The sequence below is a fragment of the Zonotrichia leucophrys genome, chromosome 2, assembly GCF_028769735.1.
Source record: "Zonotrichia leucophrys gambelii isolate GWCS_2022_RI chromosome 2, RI_Zleu_2.0, whole genome shotgun sequence".
NCBI lineage: Eukaryota > Metazoa > Chordata > Aves > Passeriformes > Passerellidae > Zonotrichia > Zonotrichia leucophrys.
The window spans coordinates 124331784-124351358 of NC_088171.1; the positions used below are offsets into that span (position 1 = coordinate 124331784).

The window sequence follows — 19575 nt, forward strand, 5'->3', positions numbered from 1 at the left end:
GGCAGAGAAACCGTTTCCACAGGACTTAAAAAGATGTTCATCCAAGCACCTCTTCAACAGTTTACCATAACTAAAAACTAGGCTGCCCAAAAGGACTTGAGTCTTTTCTGCACATCCACAGCTGCACAATCAATAATGTGTTTTAGAAATTCTTACCTTGAAGTTTTCAACTTTCTCCTCAAAGGATTTGAAAGTAGGAGAATTTCTACAAAAATAAAAAAAAGGATCCACAGAATTAAAACCACATCTAGTTAACCTATAAACATCACAAACCAAGCAGACAGTTCCTTTTTCCCAACAGTAACAAGAGATTTGTTTGGCGCTCTTTCCCTGTTTTAAAGATACCGTAAAAATAGTTTACATCTTGATCCTCCCAAGTACAACAAAACTAAAATTCAAACATACTCGAATTGCAGGCTCACTTTCATCTTGGCAACAAAGCATTGCCAGGTCCACAACAGGATCCTTCCTATCAGCATGGAAGGGAGAACTAGCAAGTATTTTAGGTTTAGCTTATTATTCCCAGTCTTTTCAAACTTGCTTCTGGCTTAAAGCATTTGTTCAGAAAATCTTAGTCATCACTTCTGGTTAGCCTAATACATTATTGCTGAAGAGAGCTCATCAGTTTTTTTACTTTTTACGGGAAAACCAGTTCAGTTTACTTTGCTACATGTTCAATAAATAAAACATGGTTCACAGTGGCATTTTCTGCTAACATGTTACATTTAAGTGAGACTCCCCCTTGCCTTTAAGTGCCAAAGGCAGCTGTACTTACAAATAATAAGTTCTGCATACAAAAAGCAGGACAGCTTGGGACTTCCAGTGCTGAGGGCTGGTGTATAATTCATTAGGGTCAGAAAAGTGGCTTAATGCTCCAAGTAGCTGTCACTGCTACGTGCAAATCTGTGCAACACTTTTTCTGCCTTTATGTAGGATGGAAAATGCTTGCCTTCACTGGACCAGGACTAAGGATTATTCAAAAATGTATTATATAAATATTGCAGACAAGGGTGTTTTTCAGAAGAAGCCTACAGCTTCCCTTCTTGCTTTGCTTGGCATTTGTGTGGGTCTGCCACACTCAGCTGCACTCTTTTCCCTTGGGAGAGCACACAGTGACACTTGTGTCAAACCAGACTCTCAGAGGGACACAGTGCCAAGCAAGTGGAGAAAAAAGGCAAGGACCCCAGATCACCAAGAGACTTCTTGTGAAACCACAGGGTTTTTTTTACTCACTTTCATTTTCAAAAATATATGCCAAGCTACTGCCTTTAAAACTTGGAATCACTTAGTAACATTACACCTAACAAACAGGGAAAAGCTGTTATAGTTTTACACCTAACAGTAGGGAAATGTCACTTTCCAGATGTTTGATAACCACCTCTGTTAACCACAAATAAAACAAATTTTACCCTATATGTTAGTGCAGGAAATCCATTACAAAGCTGGGTGGGTTTTTTGCTTTTTTATAAAACTATGTTAGTTGACTTAAGTTCAATGTGACTTGATTCCACACGTGAAAATAAATAAACCAAAGAGCTGGATTATGCATACATTACCTCATAATAGGCATACTAATTGAATGTTGTATGGAGCGTATACTACATGCCAGCATTAAGAGAAAAGAAAGCAAAAGGTTAGTTTAAGGATTACATTGAGAAGAAATTGGCTTAGAGAGCTGACTTCTGTAAACTATCTTTGGTAAACAGCCAAACAGTCTTACATGGTCTTAGTAACTGCTGGGGTTTGCTTTCTTAAATTGCTTAGCCATGCACACACACACACACACACACACACAAGTACATCAGAGCAAAAGCTGCAGCAACCTTTTCTTCTTTTAGAAATATTCAAGTGCCATGCTTGTTAGTACTTGTTCTGCTTTGCTGCAACAGTCTGTCTGCTCCTTAAGTTTCTCAAGCAACAGGAATCATGCTGCATTTTCAGTTTTGGCAATAGTGAGTACCAAACACTTGAGAGTCTTATAAATCAGCTAATCTTCCTACTAAAAAATTATCTCTACATCCAGAAGGCTTCCATTTACATTCAGTAAAGTTTTTTACACTCATCAATACAAATTATCTACTCATCAATCAACAAAAGCAGTCACATCAGTCAGTATTCAAGATTGGATTATGCTGGGAGCAGGATAAAGTCCTGTGTTCTGAAATTCATGGAGTATTTCTATAACCTGCTAGTGTTGCTATAAAGTTACTGTTTGTCCAGCAAGAAAACACATCTACTTCTAGAAGGTAATTGGATATAGATGAAGGAGCTCCTGCACAGCTTCAACACCACTACCACACACCAAATTTAGTTCCATACAGGAAATCCCTGTTTACTGCAGATACAAACAAACCTTATATGTTAAATAATTCTTACCAAATACCACAACAGTAACTGAGAGTAATTACAAGTGATGATCTTAGGTTTTCATAACTATATATGGAATGCCAAAATTTGTCTGGGCTTTATGATGCCTTTCAAGAGAATACTTTCCAGGCAGTTGTTGGTGAAGGAGAGAATGGAAGGGAAACAACTCTCATAAAATGTACCTCCAAACTTACAATTAGCATCTCAGCACAATCAATGGAAGATACATTCACAGAAGAAAAGGAAGTTCTATGTTTATTGCAGAAAAAGTTTTAAGAGATCCTTTATGAGGGCTCATTAGTAAAATACCATGATAGAAAAAAGGCTGGGATCCCTTAAGGCAGATGCACAACTATGGTTTGATCTGTAGTTACAGTGTACTGGGAATCAGATACACAAGGCCAGATGCTTTCCTGACACTTCACTGATGCACAGCTATGTTTCATCCATTTACCCAAGCCCATTTCTCCTGTGTTTCATTCTTATGGATGGCCTGGCTTCCACAGGCTTTTCCAGATCACAGACAAGCTGTCTCCTGGACTGTAATATATATCCTTCACTGTGATGTGGATTACTACAAGTTCTGGGCTTGCTACATAGCAGGTTTTCTTACAGAGCTACACTGACACTAACTAGTTTCAGTCAATGCTCAGCCAATTCCCCTCATGCTGCAAGAAGTTTCTCTCTGCAAGAAGTTTAAGGCTAAAGAGGATTAAATACATATATTTACAAACTGTAGAACTGCTCACACTGAAAAACAACAACCTATAGTGTATCACAGATGTTCTAACAGGTGTCTACAAAAGTTTAGTTTCATCTCAGACATCATTTAATAGAAGAACTATTCATGTATTCATGAAGAATTTACTTGCTGCTGGAAATACACTTGTGTATACCCTCAGTTTCCAGTTTGCAAAAAAACACCACAAGATATTACATAGTTTTATCATACCATGATCTGGTTTGCAGGAGAACTGAATTAGATAAATGTAGTTGATTTTTTTTACCATAAGCCTAACATAACATTTTTTTAAACTATTCTTCAGGTAATGCAAGAGGCACAATTAAGCCTTGAACATCTTTATGAAGAAAACTTGTATTTCTTTCCCAAATCACAGAATGCCACACTAAAGCACTCACTCAACTAGGCCATCAACTCAGGCAGTTTGAAAGACAAGCCCTCTTTGCAATGCTCAAAAGCCAACACCTAGCTTAGAAAAGACAATAAATAAAAGAAGCACAGTAAGCTGCTCTCCAGTCTTCCATGCATTCTGTATTGTATTAAAGCTTTCTTATCCTCTACACAATCATTTTTTTAAAGCTACTCCATTGCCTCACATTTTGAAAAGGCACAAGGAGGTATGCCAGAGTCCCAGCCTAGAAAACACAGCTCAACATACACAGTAGCCAGTTACTTTGTAGTTAAATGTCCAGCTGATATGTTATGGTATTTAGGAATCCATGATCATAGATCAGACTTCTAAAGCAAGCAAAGAAAGTTATTTTGTAATCTCAGAGCAAGGCAAAGGTGGACTTTGCTCCGTTATAGAGATGCAGTGCAAGAAGGGCCAAGTGCAAAGTCATGACTGCTCAGAAGCTACATCTTGGTACTACTACTTTGCACAGAATACTGTTGCCTACAGAAGGAAAGTTAGCTTATCAAAACTTCAATAAATTCTTATAAAGAGAATAAAGGTATTAAGAAAAACCTAAGATGGAACAGAGTTCATTTTCATCATAACAAAGGGCAGAGAAAACAAATACAAAAAGGAAGCAAAAATGCACTGACATTGCACTACCAGTCCCCCTTCTTCTCCATTTCAGTAGTTTCCAAAATCACAGCTCCAGCAGCTGCCTCACTCCCTTTTGCAACTCCCTATTACATCACTTTGCAGTGCCCAAATAAAGATCTGTGTGTGATGTTTGCTGCATGGAACATGTCCATGAAATAGTCCAACAGGGAAGAAATCACACCACTGTAGCTGAGAAGTCCCTCAACCAAAACAATACAAGGGAAAGCGAAGCCTCAATGAAGCCAATGCAAGAGTTTAAGAACAAAAATGAACCTGCATATTCAGTACAAGTTCAAGTATCGGCCCATAAACTCTCACTTCCAGGAAAGAATTGAGGCATCTAAACTTTTCTGAAGCTCAGACTTGCCCTTAAGTAGTTATATAATCCTCAGACCTGAATTCAAATGAATTTGGTTCTCATGAAAAACATCTTTAATATTTTGTTTCAAGTGCAACTAAGATCTTTAGCAGCACTAATTCTTCACACTTTTGTTTTGTTTTCTAAACACAGCTACCCCTGAATTTATATCAATACCTTGCATTTCCACCACCACCACGATTCTCCCTGAGAAGCACACCAACAGTGCAGACTTCTCTGATACTGTTACATTCTCTCCCAGGGGCACAGTTTCTGATAGAGTACTCAACACTCACAGAGCCTCTCACTGGAGTAATTAAGACACTCCTAAGGTATTCCTGAAGTAGACGACAGATCTGAGTCTGTGCTTGTCCTTGTCCAGTGAAATAGTCCAATACTAACTGGGGAACACCGCAGCCTTAAGGTAGAAATGTGACTCCTGCTAAGTGAGCAGCTGAGCTTTGTATCCAAAAGGAACAGAAAATTCTTCCAAGTTCTCACTGATGCTGAACAGGACATATTTGAGACTGGCTGCTATTCTTATACCTGATCAAACTGAGCTCACTTCAGAGTCTGAGTTCTCATAGCATCCTGTGCCCCTGCCCATCTCCTCCCCTGGGACAACAGCTCCCAGTTAGTACTCCAGGAGCCAAATCACAACATCTTTATAGAGATCCTACTGCTCTCTTTAGCTCCTTAGTGGTGGAGGACAGAAAAGATTAAGTCAGGCTCAGATAGATGGGCTGAGAGGCAATGGACAGAAGTTGTTACACAGGAATTTTAACTGCTGAAAACACTGAGTATTTGCTTAGATCAAAGGTAATGTAGATGAAGTAACTAAGATACTGGCATTGCTAAAGTAATCAACTCAAGGATTGTTTCACTGGACAAACTATGAACAAAGAATGTATAAACTATTTTACATTTAGACTCTAGTTATTTAGTTAGAATCACAATGCTAAACAGCCATTGTAATAGACACAAAAAGGGGGAAATCTCTGTTCTGCCATGGCACAAACACTGTACAGACAAAGAAGGAGGAATCCTGCATGCCATTGACCTCAACACCATATTCTGTCTCCTGATAAAAAACCTTGCAGCATCATTTTAGTGGGTTTATTTCTAACAAGGAAGAGAGACTTATTATTAGGTATACTCAAGTTTTCATGTTTTGAGATAGTTACCAGGTGAACATGAAGAAACATCTTCCCTGACATTAAAAGGGCTTCAGTTTTATCCTTACTAACATTGAAGAAAAGAAGAAATTACCTTTTACAGAGAAAACTTAAATGAAAAACTGTAATGGAGACAGTCTGACTACATGCTTAGTTTGAGAAGCAATTCTTGTGTCCACCTTACCTAAAGGAATGTGAAAATGCCTGTAGTCTGCACAATGCCAGAGTAAGCAGTAAAGAGAAAAATGAACTTCTGATAAATATGAAGAAAAATCTGTAACTGTGTAGTTGTACTCAGAGCATTTTCTCACTAGACTCCATAAAGCAAGAAGTTAATGGCAGCACTTTAAAATGGCTGATTTTATTACACTGCTGCCAAAGCAGCAATATTCTGTGACAATGTGTGAATTTCTATTTGCCCAATAACTGAAAAATAAGTTTAACAACAACAAATTACCTGTGGAGATGAATAATTGTATAGCTTCCAGAACTAAGAATTACATAATCCAGGAATTGTCAGCCAAGCATCTGATTGTATTGCATCCAGCAGGATTTTTGCAAGCAGCTCAAAATAGTTCTAAAAATTACTTGGCAGACTTACCTAATGTGTATGTAGGGCTGTGTCATTTGGCACAAAGTCAAAATATTGCATGCCAACAATATTTAAGAATTAAAAAGTGCCAACAGTCTCTTAAAAAATGTAATAAAATCAAGCCACTTCTATGAGGCAGAACAGCTTAGACAGAAATAAAACAGACTTGGAAGGAATTGACACACAAAACAAAAACAAACAAACAAAACCCCAAACAAAAACAACAACAACAAAAAAGAGGAAAACGACAAAACACAAACAGTGAAAGACATTAGTTGTTTAAATGTCATATTCCACAAGAGAGAAAGAGAGCAGGAATGACAGTGCTGTGTGTACCCCGCAGAGGCAGGCAGACAGTGCCACCTGCAATAACACCAGAAAAGTAAGAGCAGCAGTGGAGGCGGCAGCACACATTGCTTTTCTTGCCTACATAAAACACACACCACAGAACTCCTCAGCACCAGTGAAGACATACAAGCAGATTCTGCAGCAAGTCTCTTACCTCCCCTAAAACAGTTGCTGAAGGCTCTGGATAGATTAGCTTTTAGAAGCACTAGGTATGTTAGCAGCATAAATTTATTGCAGTGATAACCCGCTTAAATAAAAAATGCAATTACTTGGGAAAAGGTAAATAAACCTACCTGACATCTTCAAATTTCTTGGTTATGACTGAACCAACAGAAGAAAAAGCAGCAGAAGCCTTCTGACCAGCCTGAGACAGGGTTTCTGATGTTCTCTTGTATCTGGTTTCAAAAAAGCATTTAGTTTTTAGGTTTTTTTAACAAACATATAAGGAAACTTTTAGTGTGTGTCTATTTGTATTAAATGCAGAGGTACACTTCAGCTTTGGGGTCATATGGAAAACCTGCTTAAGATGTTATTTTCAGCCTTTGCAGTCCCAGATGCTGCTGGCTACAGCATCTCTGCCAGCTCTGACCAGACGCAGTTCACCGACACGCACCTACTACCCCACCTCTAGAACAGATGCTATCTGCTATCATAGGACTTATTAAAATACAAAATAAACTCACACATAAAACATCCCATAAAACATCCCAATCAAGAAAAAAGCCAACTCCAAAAAATACAAGAGAAAACAAAACACAAATAAACAAAACAAAAGGTCTATTTTTTGTGCCAAGTGTCTATTCTTGTACCACACAGTTCTGTCAACAAAATCCACCACAAAAAGTTTGAGGTACATCTTGTGACAATCTGTGGTTATTAACTGCAGAAGGCAGCTTGCTCTAGACCTTAAGTTAACAATTGTGTTTGGCAAGAACAGTAACTGTAACTTTAAACTCTTCCTGCATGGACTCAATTTACAACAATTTTTAAGGGTAGAAAAAAAGGGTATTCTGTTGGACTTAGGACACCTTGGCATCTCAGATGTATCAGACAAAAAAAAAAGTGTGTTAGAACAGCCCATATTTTGGTCAATCATTCTTCTTTAGCATGAGATACGGCTTGCGGTGTTCTTCTTTTTAAAAAGTCTGTTGATTTATCCAGAGAAATATTAATACAACTTAACTTTGTGTTATATATACTCATTTCACAAGAACAGAGTGTTTAGACGTGACACAAGACCTAAACAGTTTTCACTTCAGCAGTCTAAACAATCATCATGAGCTGGTACGTACGCCGTGGTTGATGTAACATCTTGCCAGCTTTTGGTAATGTTCTGCTTTAGTTCCTGTAGTGAGTTAATTCCCAGCTTTCTCTTGATTTCTGCTAGATGCTTCTCTTTGGCAGCTAGCACTTGTGAGAGCGTCTGGATTTCCTCTTCCACCTGTGGCACCAGAGTTGTTAACAAGTGGTTAACAGTTAACAAGGAATACACCTAACCATTTAACTATGTATTTCTTTAAAGCATCCACCAGACACCAGTAATGGGAGGGCTAACAGAGGTTTTTAACATTGTCTCACAGTCATTCCTAAATACTAAATGGGAAATCTAGCAGACACTACAAGAGCTAGTGAGAAAGTACTCTACCTGCAGCTAGCTCTGTTACTGGAATATGTACAAGGAAGTTGGTAACTAAAAGACTGCATAGTTAGAAATTAGTACCTATGATATGTAAAGGCTGAAGATTAGTCAAACCTGGGACAACTGCCAACCCTGTACTCTGCTTCCACGTCAGAAGATATACCAATGTGTGACCAGTACCAGGAAGCTCAGAGCATGTCTGTCATACACAAATTTTGTCTCCTTGCTTCAACAGAAAGGTCCTTCTGTGGCTTAAGCCAGGATCTGTAGACTGGATTCAGCCACAGGAGTGCCTTCCCCAGAGCAGGTGTGGAAATGGTGGAAGTCTGAGCAATCACACAACACAGCACCTGCTCTGTAACTAGAAAACTATATTGTGTGTGTGCTTCCTTCTTTACTCAGATGGTCACTTAAGCCTGGAAACATGACCAGAGATGTCAGCACAGTTCCACAATGCCAATCTGTGAGCTTTATAGAAGTGACAGAGGCACTAAGGCCATATGTATAAAGGCAAGAGCATCCCTCCCATCCTACTTCCTCATCCAGGCAAGATCACCCCAGTTTAGAGCAGCAGGCTGCCCACTCATTTAAGCTCCTTACAGGAGTACAGTTCCTTACAGTATCTTCAATGCACCTCTGTTTTGGATATCTTACATATCCTAGCAGGACCAGCCCACCCTCACTATCTTTGGCATGAAATGATACTCAGGACTGCCAAATACAAGAATGTATTAAATGTGCTTAATTTAAAGCTAACCTTTGTTTGCTAACCTTAGGCTTATGTTAGTGTCTTTCATAAAATCCCATAGAGCTACTAAAGAAAAAAGACTGGCTCCCTAATAAAGCTTGACTTTGGCATGTATCAGGCCTGAATATTTGCCTGTCTGTTTTTCAAAGAATTGCTACTTTTTCTCATCCTTAAAAATATTCTGTTATGGACAAGAACAGTAACATGGTTAGACATTAGCAATACGGTGCCTACCCAGATCCTACTACAAAGCATTATTCATGAAGGAAACAGCTTTAGCTACTCCACACCTGTTGAGACAATACTTGGGGTTTGGTTTCCAACCATGTTCTCTTTGCTGATTTAACCCCTTCTCACTCGAGGGGGAAAAAATGGGTTAGATATTTATGTATCTTAGTTTAAAATCTGTGTATTCAGCACTTCCAGCTTAATTCCCCATCACTAGAACTGGCTGTTCTTTTCTCCTTGACACACTTCCTTCCTATCTGCATATCTATATATCTGCAATATACAGGAGTGCCAGCTTTAGACACTCAGAGAATAACTATGCAAAGCATTAAGTGTATGTTTAAAGATAACATTATTCCAGATTTTCATCATCAAAACAAGTTTAAGAGCTATTTGCAAAAGAATTACCTTGGCAAGCTCTTTTCTTAGCTCATCCCGTTCTTCTTCTGAGAGTGTTTCTGCCATACTGACTGTGGCAGCAGCATCCTCTCCAACCTCAGGTATAGAGTCACTCCTCAGCAGCCCTTGAGATTAATAAAAAGCATTAAAAGTGAGATCACCACAAGACTGCCAAACAGCAGCTAATATTAGCACACAGCTTTTCCATCCCAGTGCACAAAAAAAACCGATGAGAGGACACCAAAGTCATGCTCCCCAACTACAGGAAGGAAACCAAAGGCATTTTATATTTCATTCTATCAAGCTTTATTCAAGCTCAATATAATGGCAACTGCTGCTGTAATAGGAGACTGGAAACCTGTTAAGAACAACACATCCCCCTACTCTGTGAGAGAAACCAAGACACAGAACACTATGTCCTGACCAGTGTTCCTACACAACCTTGCCCAGGAGTCTGTGCACACTCTGGTCTCTCATTCATCTGGCACAGAAACTCTGGAAGTGCTGGAGATGCCCAAGGCCAATGCAGGGGGTCCCTCCCTTTCTGCTCACTGGATCAGATTATGAAGTGCCCACTGGGTGCAGCCACAAGCAAGGTTAACAACCGTGGAGAAAACTACTGCACTGCAAGTATGAACTCTGTACTGTGCTTGATCTCTGTCCCTGGTAACTGGGACCACAGTGCCTAGAAGGTTGCAGATATCATGGAACTGGAAATAAGCTGCTGGTATGCACCTGGACCTTAAGGCAGATGGGAAGTCCAGAGACAGAGCTCGGGAATGAAAGGCTGTTGCTTCTAAGCAGGAGACAGAGACTGATAAGAATGTGCATCCACTTAAACTGCTGCCTCTTCCAAATCCAGAAACCAAAACTCTGCCTAATTTTCCTACATAAACCACAAACATCTCCATGGTCTTCTTCAATTTTTGCTTTCACAGCTCCAGGGCAAGGAAGGAGGATGATATTTGTATTACCACGATGCAATAACTGTAATTATTCATTTTTTTACTCCTTAGTGCTTGCAGTAAGACCATTTTAAACACCTTTTATGCAACAAAATTTCCAGCAAAATACTTCCAATTTTGAGTCTTTGTAGCTGACACTTAAAGTTTGCCAAAATCAAGGAATTCTATTCTAATTGCAGAGAGACCAGTTTGCAGGGAGACCGCATGCTGGAATGGTTGTGGATTCCCAGAATTCTCTATTCAAGACATAAAACAGCGTTACAGATAATAAAAAAAAAGAAGCCAAATAAAAAGCTTAAAATACAAGAGGAAAGGATCAGGATTGTCTGTTAATAAGGAGCGAGGAAGAGCATGTGCATGTGTACATATACACACATACATATGTGAGCGTGTGTGTATATGCACATAAATATATCATTGCTCTAAGTTGAAGAGGCATTAAGTAACATTTCCTATTAATCACTACAGAAATTAACCATCCAGCCAATAAAATTCCATTCTCATTTCAGCAGCTTCTGATGGCACTCCATACTATCCTTTGGGAATCAAAAACTCATTAATCACCACTATGGTTTTGCTGTGAGGTTTCATATCAAACACCTACATCACAATCAACTGAAAAATCAGGGGGAAAAAAGATTCTATGAGTCTCTAATTAGTTGTACACATTCTATGAAACACAGTCCTAGCAGCTGTCAAGCCAAACAAAGAAGAAACCTTGTTCTTGGATCAAATTACTGAACTCAGGTAAAACTCAATTCCACAAATTCTTTCCAAAATGGTATGTTGTCTGTCTGTATCTGTGTCCAAAACCCTTATCTTCTAGAAGCACAGTGCTACATGGACAGGACTTTTTGTGAATGCTGTTACTACCAAGTGCACTGAGAAGGAAGCCTACAGAAAGAAAATTAAACCTAATTCTGCATTTATTCATGAGATTTGTGCCATGTTTTCCCAGAGATTTACACGTGTCTTCTACACAAACATAATGTAGGTCCTGTGGGTTTCCCAATACACTATTTTGTGTCAAAAATCTGGGGCAGTGAGAACTTCAAAGTCTAATGCCCAAACTAAAGCACAGCCCTATGGCACCTAAAACAAAGGATTATGTCTCACAATCAGATAACTTTTGTTTTATGCATCAACATATTTCCTTAATAGTTAAGAATACCACACCTTTTTGTTAAATTGCTATTTAACCTATTAATTACATAAACCTACCCTGAAGGAAAACAATTTGAACTGCATTTGAACACCCTACGCCCCCTCAGTGTGTTCTACTGTGACTCCTGACCTTGCTCTTACCTGCAGCCCTTCAGGGACCAGCTGCTTGCCATCACAAAGCCATTCCAGAAAGTTTGCAAGTACCAAAACCACCCTGACTCCAAGAGCATTAGCACAACCAGCTGAAAGTCTGTTCAATCTGATTATGAGGAGTCATCTGGATTAAATCACCAAAAATAGATCAAGTGAATCAACCAGTAAGAAAACATGCCAGATTGTCTCCTGCAGCAACAGCTTCCATTTGGGGAATGTAGCTTATCTTTGGAAAACTCATTTTTAAGACTGTTCTGCTTCTTGACTACCAAACAGAATTTAAGGTACAATGCTAAGAAGCAAGAGAACGATCTCTCCTTCCCTTCACATTCCTTGAGTTGTTAGGGAAACAGGAAATCACTGCTATTCAGAGTCCTCCACACCTCACCCTGCACAAGTGACCATGCCTTCCTCTTCTTACCTTTGCAGCCCCTCCCATTTATTACTTTTCTGAGCTTCACATGAACAATACTGACACCTTCCCATCAATCTTCACTCTGACACCCCTGCTCTCTCTCCTGTCACTGCTCACCCCTCTGTTCCCTTTGCTCCCATTCCTCAGTTCAATACCTGCAGGACACGGGGATCATCCATGCTATGGGCTAGGCTGTGCTGAGCCATCTGACCAAGGAGCAGTTTTCTACACAGCTAACAACCCACAGACCTCCACAATGGTGTGCCTACAATCCAAATGTATCCCAGAAACTAGGACTGACAGCCAGTAAGAGCATGGCTTTGAAAAAACTTCATCAGGAAACATGCACAGCCCACCTTAGATCCTTCTATGGGGCAAGAAACCAGGAAATCAGCAATCAGCCAACAGATGGAAATGCTTTGGCTCAAGCTACTACTAAGAGAGCAATTCTCACTTGAGGTCTTTTTTTGCCAACAGAACTGTTACTATTATTATTTTATATTGCTATGAAAAATTATTACTACAGCTTTCAAGCTGTTCCCTTTCGTTATGTTAGTTCTCCCACATCATTGGATTGTGAAGGACTTAAAATTCAGTCATTTGGTACTCTGTTACAACCAAGTTTAACTGAACATTTCATGTCTCTCAAATAGAATACAAAATCTGTTTGGGAGGAAAAAATCATAAAGACTTAGACAGTAAGAGAAAATTTACCTAGCTTTAAGGTCAGTTTTTAGGTATGTATTTCTAAGATTAACATATTTTCCCAGCAGTTTATTAGATCTACTTAAATGAACCAAATAAAGAAAGACATGAGCAAGTTAGTTGATTAGGACTCCATGGATCACATTCAGGGAAATGGCATTTAAGTCCCTATTATGGGACTTAAATTCTGCCAGGGTAGGCAAAGCATTAGAGCAATTCAATTAACCCTCAGTTTTTCTGATTTGGGGTTTGCTTTGGCCAGTTTCAATCCAAGTTCACGCTCCATTTTGACCAGAAGTCCCTACCTCCCTGGCCTGAATTCAGAGATCAGCAGCAAACAGGAGCAGTTTTAAGAAGTACTTTTCATTTTGGATGAACAGCCTCAGGGTGGGAGTGGGTTAACCTCCATAAAGCTTTTTTGTACACTGGCATGTTCTGCATGTGACACTCAGAATGAGTATTGTGGTTATCACTATACATTGGCAAAGTTAAAGAAAAAAGGGGCTTGTTATAGTTCAGGAGAACAAGCTGTTGCAAAGTTTTAAGACCACTCTAACATTTGAGTAATATACAGTACTGCAGAGCATATTTACTCTGCAGTATATAAGAAAGATCAGATTTAAGTGCTTCCCATTTATCTCAGTGAAGAAGACAAAGTGAGACGTACTTCTTCAACCTGGGGGAGAAAATTCTTGGGCTTCTCCCAAATGCTGATTAGATATTCATTCAAAGCAAATGAAAAAGAAAATAAAGCCCAGAAAAGGCAGTGGTAATTGTGATGCATCATCACCTGACACTGAGAGCTGCTTCCCCTCTCCTTTTAGAAGAGCTGGGAGAGGCAGTAATTGCAGAAGTAAATGCTGACCACTGTTTCCCAGTAGCCCCTGGCTCATCAGGTTCACAGAGAGGGTTGTTAAAGTTCACACAGACGTTCCCCAAGAGATGCATGTTTCTTTAAAATTTTAAATAACAAGCCCATTAAAAAAAAGCTAACACCTGTGTAACCCCCTTTTGCTTTGTCACACCTGAAGTAGGTCTAAGCTTTCTACATTTAAAATTACTTTGGAAGATTACATCTAGCAGCAAGGAATGGAAAGGAATGACGACAGTAAAACCAGACTAGGATGTGTTGGGAGGCACAGCAATAGGTGCTCTGTACAACAGGCTACCAGCAAGAAACTCAGAGGGTTAAGCACTGAATGGATGCCACTGCAGCACAGCACTGGGAAATCCCAGTGCAGTTCCTATCTGCAGGTGGAAGGTTTGCAGCATTCTAAATGCTAGGTGGAATGGAGTAAAGGTTTTAGAGGGCATTTTCATTAATCAGTGAGATTTTCAGTATTAAGGCAAAAGCAGATTTTAGACTATCCAGAGCTCTGAAGTCCTACTAAAAATGCAATTTCTACCTCCTCCCCTGAAAAAATCTAATAGTTTAACTAGGCAAATTATTCCAATCTTGCAGTTTTGTTCCTAACTGGTTTTGCCACTTCATGTTCCCTCAAACTGCCTTTCTGCTGAATAAATAACAAATAATGTAAAGCTGATAAACGTATAACACATGAGATATTATCTACATGACACACTGAAGCTAACACACTCCCAGAATTAACAGGAGGCCAACTTTTATAGATTTTTAATTTGAGAAGTTTTACAGGTATTAATTGCTAAGCGTTTCACATAGAGATTTTAAGGAAGGAAGAGAAGGAAGTTACCAGACTTCGCCAGTGTAGGTGATCCAGGTGGAGAAAGGTTTATGCCAGGCGACAAGTAAAGATAATTTCTGTTCACTCCAGCATTGAAATCGAAGGGTGATTTGTAATCCTCATACAGATCCATGCCAGACCCAGACAGTTCAGTGCGTGCAGCCATCCTCCTCTTCCACTGAAGCATTCATCTTCGCTCTCTGGGGCGACCCAGACAGCAGCATTCAGAAACCCTCCATTCCTCCACATGACACTCCCTGTGCCTCCTCAGAGAATTCAGCTCTGCTACATGTGATAGAGCTGTCTAGCAAGGGATTTCTTAGCCATCCTGGAGCTGCTGCTGTTTACATGGCACAAAGTTAAGTTCCTGTAAATTTGTAACTGAGGCCGGACTTAAACAGACCGTTCCTTTAACAAACATTCACAGTCCACCACTCATGGCTTCTGGAACAGCCTTGGTCCTCCGCAGAACTGCATCAACTGTGTTCAATCGCTTAAATAAAAAAAGGTCAGCTGACTACAGCTACACCAGGATATCCTTAATCTTCTAGGACACAAAAGGATTACCAGCCGTAATCTATCCTATATACCATCTGTGTTGGACTTTTTCCTCTGATTAATGGAAAATTCTGTGTGTATAGCTATTTCTCCAGCTGCTTTCATCAGTCTAATAACCACTAGAGAGAACTCAGTCTCTGCTGCCCAGGTATCACACCACTCCTCTCTGAAGGCTGGCCTATAAACACCACCTAGGTTTATTGATGAACCTTCTAATGTGCATTATGACTTTTGCTCGTGAGGCTAAACATATCTGGGTCTGAGGGGTTTTTTTTGGGGGGAGGGGGTTGTTAAATATTTATGAAGTACACTGTCCTATGTCCTTGGTGCTTCAACCAGCATTGTTTAGAGCAGCCAGTAGCAGCAGTAATGCATTGCCTGAAATGTATTTATGCTTTGACACACTCATAAAGCAAGATCAACTTACATAAGCCATCTGACTTCATGCCAGGCCTTTAAGATTCAACTCTGGGAAGTAGAAATGCTTACCTAAAAGAGGCACTCAGCAGAGTTTTGCAGCACTTCACTACATTGTTTTATTTTTATTTCATGGTCAGTTTCTTTCACTGAAAACACAAGGCTATTAGCAATGTAGATCACCTTTAGAGCTGAGCAACAATTTCCTCCCAAACCCCACACCTTCACCTGGGCTCCTCACTGCAGCCTGCACACAGAGGAGCACAATCAAATGGGAGTGAATCTTTTCCTGCACAGTAAGGACAGAGCTGATCAGGCATTATTCCAGAGAAGTGAAGGAGCCTCGCAGCATTCCAAAGTCAAGTCCAAGGCAAAGTAATCCCAGGGCATATGAGAAGAAAGCACACTCCTCCTAGAATTTTAACTTCCCATTTCCACTGCAATCAGTCAGTTGCCACAGGAACAGACCTTCCAGCTAATTAAAAAGCAGATCCTTTAAGCTAAAGGCCTACATTCACTTCTGCAGGTGGAGAGTACCTGCAGGCTCATAACAATGAGAGTGCTGGAGCCTGAAAAACACAAGTCTGCTATTTTCTAAACCCACTGAAAAGAAGAAAATAGAATGACCCCCTGCATTTCTGACACGTGGCTGTGACATCTGCCAGAAATACTGCAAAGTTTATCTGGCAAAGGTCAAAGCTTTGGTCACAGATTAAAGCATCCAGAGGCAGCAGAGAACTGTAACACAGCTACAGTAATAAGATACTCTATTAACCAAGTTGGTTAATATGAACAGCTACAGATTGTGCTTTGCAGCTTTCCCTTGTATAACTCAGCACTCAGGGGCTGCCTTCTGTGCAAAAGGCTCAGGCAGCAGTTGTGCTAACTGGGTTAGGCAAAATGACAAGTTATCAGATGTGGCACACAAAGAGCTGGGTGTTTTCTACCATCACTCTCCCAACACAGACAGGGAGAGAGAGAAGGGGAGGCTACACCCTAGGACTTTTTCCTAACCCTAGATAATCACTCACTTTAACACTGGTCAGTGCTACCGGGCTACAACTGCTAGTAGCTATTCTAGGAAAAAGAACCCCTTATGAAAATCTGTTGATCCCTGCTAACAATCAAGAATACAATTTCCTAGCCATTTCCTGAAGGAAACATTACATTCTTGTTTTACAGGAAATTCCCTACATTCAGATTTACCCATTACCAACCATTCAAAAAAATCTGGTACTCCTCCTATATCTTTGTAGTGCACAAGTTGGTTTCATGCTCCTAGAGACCTCTGGATTGCCAGTCTCAACCACTGACCTGGCCTGCCACCCCTACTGACAGAAATCTGTATGGACCAAACTCTTCAACACCTCTTCAGTGTAGTCACAGACACATACAGGATGTGGCCCACTGCTGGAACATACATTTGGCTTATAGGGAATATTTGCTGAATTGCAAATCTGAGAGGCTGAATTCTGCTTTTGTTCCTCCTTGTGCATAGCCTGAGCACAAGGTCAGAAGTCACCCAAGACAATCTCTAGTTTTTAAAAATATTACTGTTCTAAGGTCACTGCCAAGAGAGGGACACCATGCAAGTGCTCCTTACTTCAAGTTCCTCTCTTTGCTCAATTATAGGGGCCATACAGATGGGTTGATACAGCACCTACTAAACACATCACCTAAACACATCAGCCTCCTGCTGCTCTCTTACCTGCTGAAGTTTACAGGAGTGTTGTTCCTCACTTCTCTCAGGTACAAATCCTACCTGGAGATGAAGGAAGCTGTTTTGCTGAACAAGCTCCTTCCTCATCACTTAGGGAAATTTGATGGTCTTCAAACTGAAGTATAAGTCAATCTCTCTATAAAGAGAAAGGACTGCAGTTCACCCTTCCAAAACTACTGTAGGACAACTTCTAGGCTGTCATTCCTAACTCATCCACTTCAGGGAAGACAATCTCTAGTTGTAAGAGATCCCCTGCCAGCCATAACAATCATTTTATCTGCTTCTTCCCCAGAAGTTCCTTAGCACATCCAGGGATTCAGGGCAGTGAAAGGCAGCACTCCCCCATACTGCTCAGAGCCAGTCTAAAGAAGATAGATTCTGCTCTCTGTGATGCATTTGGAGGAGGAATGAATCCCTTTCCAAGGGATTTTCTAAATTCAAGTGATGGCCTAAGGAAACAAAGAAGGATGGGGATGACAGACAGCAGCTGCACAGAACCAAAAAGCAAGGTTTCTCTCTGCAGTGTGTAGCCTTCTGACCAGTTTAGTAGCTTTTGACAGTCACAGCAATCAAGAATTCTGTACACTATGAAAACAAGCACATTATGAGGCCTTTCTAAAGGGCCCTCCCATGACCAAAATATCCTGCTGGATGGGCTTCCTCTCCTTCACAATAATTCAGAGCATGTGCAGCTGGTTGGAGGTGGAACTGAGGCTGCAGAGCCATACCCTAATAGATGGATACTGCCTTCCCAGGCAAGACACACACATTTCAGTGCTGAAGTTTAAGTTTAGGCTTCTCTTACATGGCTTGGAGTAATTAACCATGAATCCTCAAGTATCTCTGTTCTTTGCCCTGCATTGCAAATTCAGTTTTACTGTGTACCTTGGTTGTTACTGCAGATACCAGCTGCAAGGCAGTACCTGCAATGATCTTGAAGCCTAAGGAAGGAGCTGTTCCAGAGCCAAGAAGCAGTGGCTTTTTGCTTACTATGCAAGAGATTAAAACCAACGATTTTGCCGTTCCAGAACAAGCATTCATTTGCTCTTAACACCTCAGGGTAACTTAGAGTTTAGTACTAAAGTAATCTATGGCATTTTAGAAGCTGGTGTCTGAGAGACTGGCACACCTTCTGTCAAGGATGCTTGAACCAATCACTGACAAGTTCAACTGAATGTCACAAAGTGTCTGAGGAAGGCTTGGCAAGCCTCAGCAAAGCATTGCCATCACAATTCCTGCCACTAACCATGTTATAATCTCCTCTTAAGGTTACAGAGGTGTAATCTCCTGCTAAGGTTACAGAGTGTACTTAAAGCTTTCCCAGGTAACCATTTAGCATTAACAGTCAGAACAGATTGTGCACCTCATTAATCATAAGGAAGGGAACTCCCTCCACAGCTGGAAAAGCTGTTCAGTTTGAGCAAACACCGTTCACCAGATATTTGCCTGTTTAGTCTCAGGCACGGTTCTTTCTTCAGCTAGCACCTGCTACCCAGGTCTGCAGCTTCCACCTTAGCCTAAGGCTCTAGCAACAACTTGAGCAATGCAATATAGTATTGAAGCACTTCTACCTTGATGGCAGCTGAGCAAGGATAGGATGTTATGGTACCCTTGTGGAGAAGCTGCTTTTCCCACACATAGGTCTAGCAGAATAATAGTTTGTTTATACATGGAAGCATTATATCCCTCTTTCCCTACACAAAGTAGGATGAAGTTTCCTGAGGAAGTATGAATGAGTACCACCTCTGGGCTTTGAAGAAACTGAGCTATGTGTTCAGTAGTGTTTAATACAAATAGTTAAACTCAGGAAAGGCTACCTCAGGATTGGAGGAAGCTATCCTAGGACATGATCTAAACAACATTGTGGACAAAGCTATCCAAATAACCAATCCACAAGATCTGCTCTGAGTTCTGCTGTTACACAGGCACCTTCACCACACTGAAAATCCTGTGTTTGTGTCCTGATTATACCTGCCAAACTTGTGCACCACAGCTCATACTTTTGGCCAGCCTATCATGACTCCAGCACTTAATAAAGCAAGCAAAAGAAAATGGGGAAAAATGATGGGAGGACTTTGTTGACAAAGAGGGGGAAGAGGTGCAAGAAGCACTTGCTCTGTGGGGGCAT

General features: G+C 40.4%; 1 protein-coding gene across 6 annotated transcripts in view; it reads right to left on the reverse strand.

Annotated features, from left to right (window-relative positions):
• Positions 1–19575, reverse strand: part of TPD52 (tumor protein D52) — a 41102-nt gene that overhangs the window by 2467 nt on the left and 19060 nt on the right. The window contains exons 1-7 of one of the 6 annotated variants that reach the window (XM_064706260.1): positions 14762–15034; positions 9657–9772; positions 7926–8074; positions 6927–7028; positions 5878–5904; positions 1557–1598; positions 157–205 (exon numbers count right to left, since the gene is read on the reverse strand). In XM_064706260.1, coding sequence (XP_064562330.1) covers positions 157–205; positions 1557–1598; positions 5878–5904; positions 6927–7028; positions 7926–8074; positions 9657–9772; positions 14762–14939 — 663 coding nt within the window. In that variant the 5' untranslated portion in view covers positions 14940–15034. Of the gene's footprint in view, positions 1–156; positions 206–1556; positions 1599–5877; positions 5905–6926; positions 7029–7925; positions 8075–9656; positions 9773–11917; positions 11944–14761; positions 15035–19575 lie in introns of those variants that run through there. The other 5 variants (XM_064706266.1, XM_064706264.1, XM_064706262.1 and 2 more) reach the window with 5 other exon arrangements.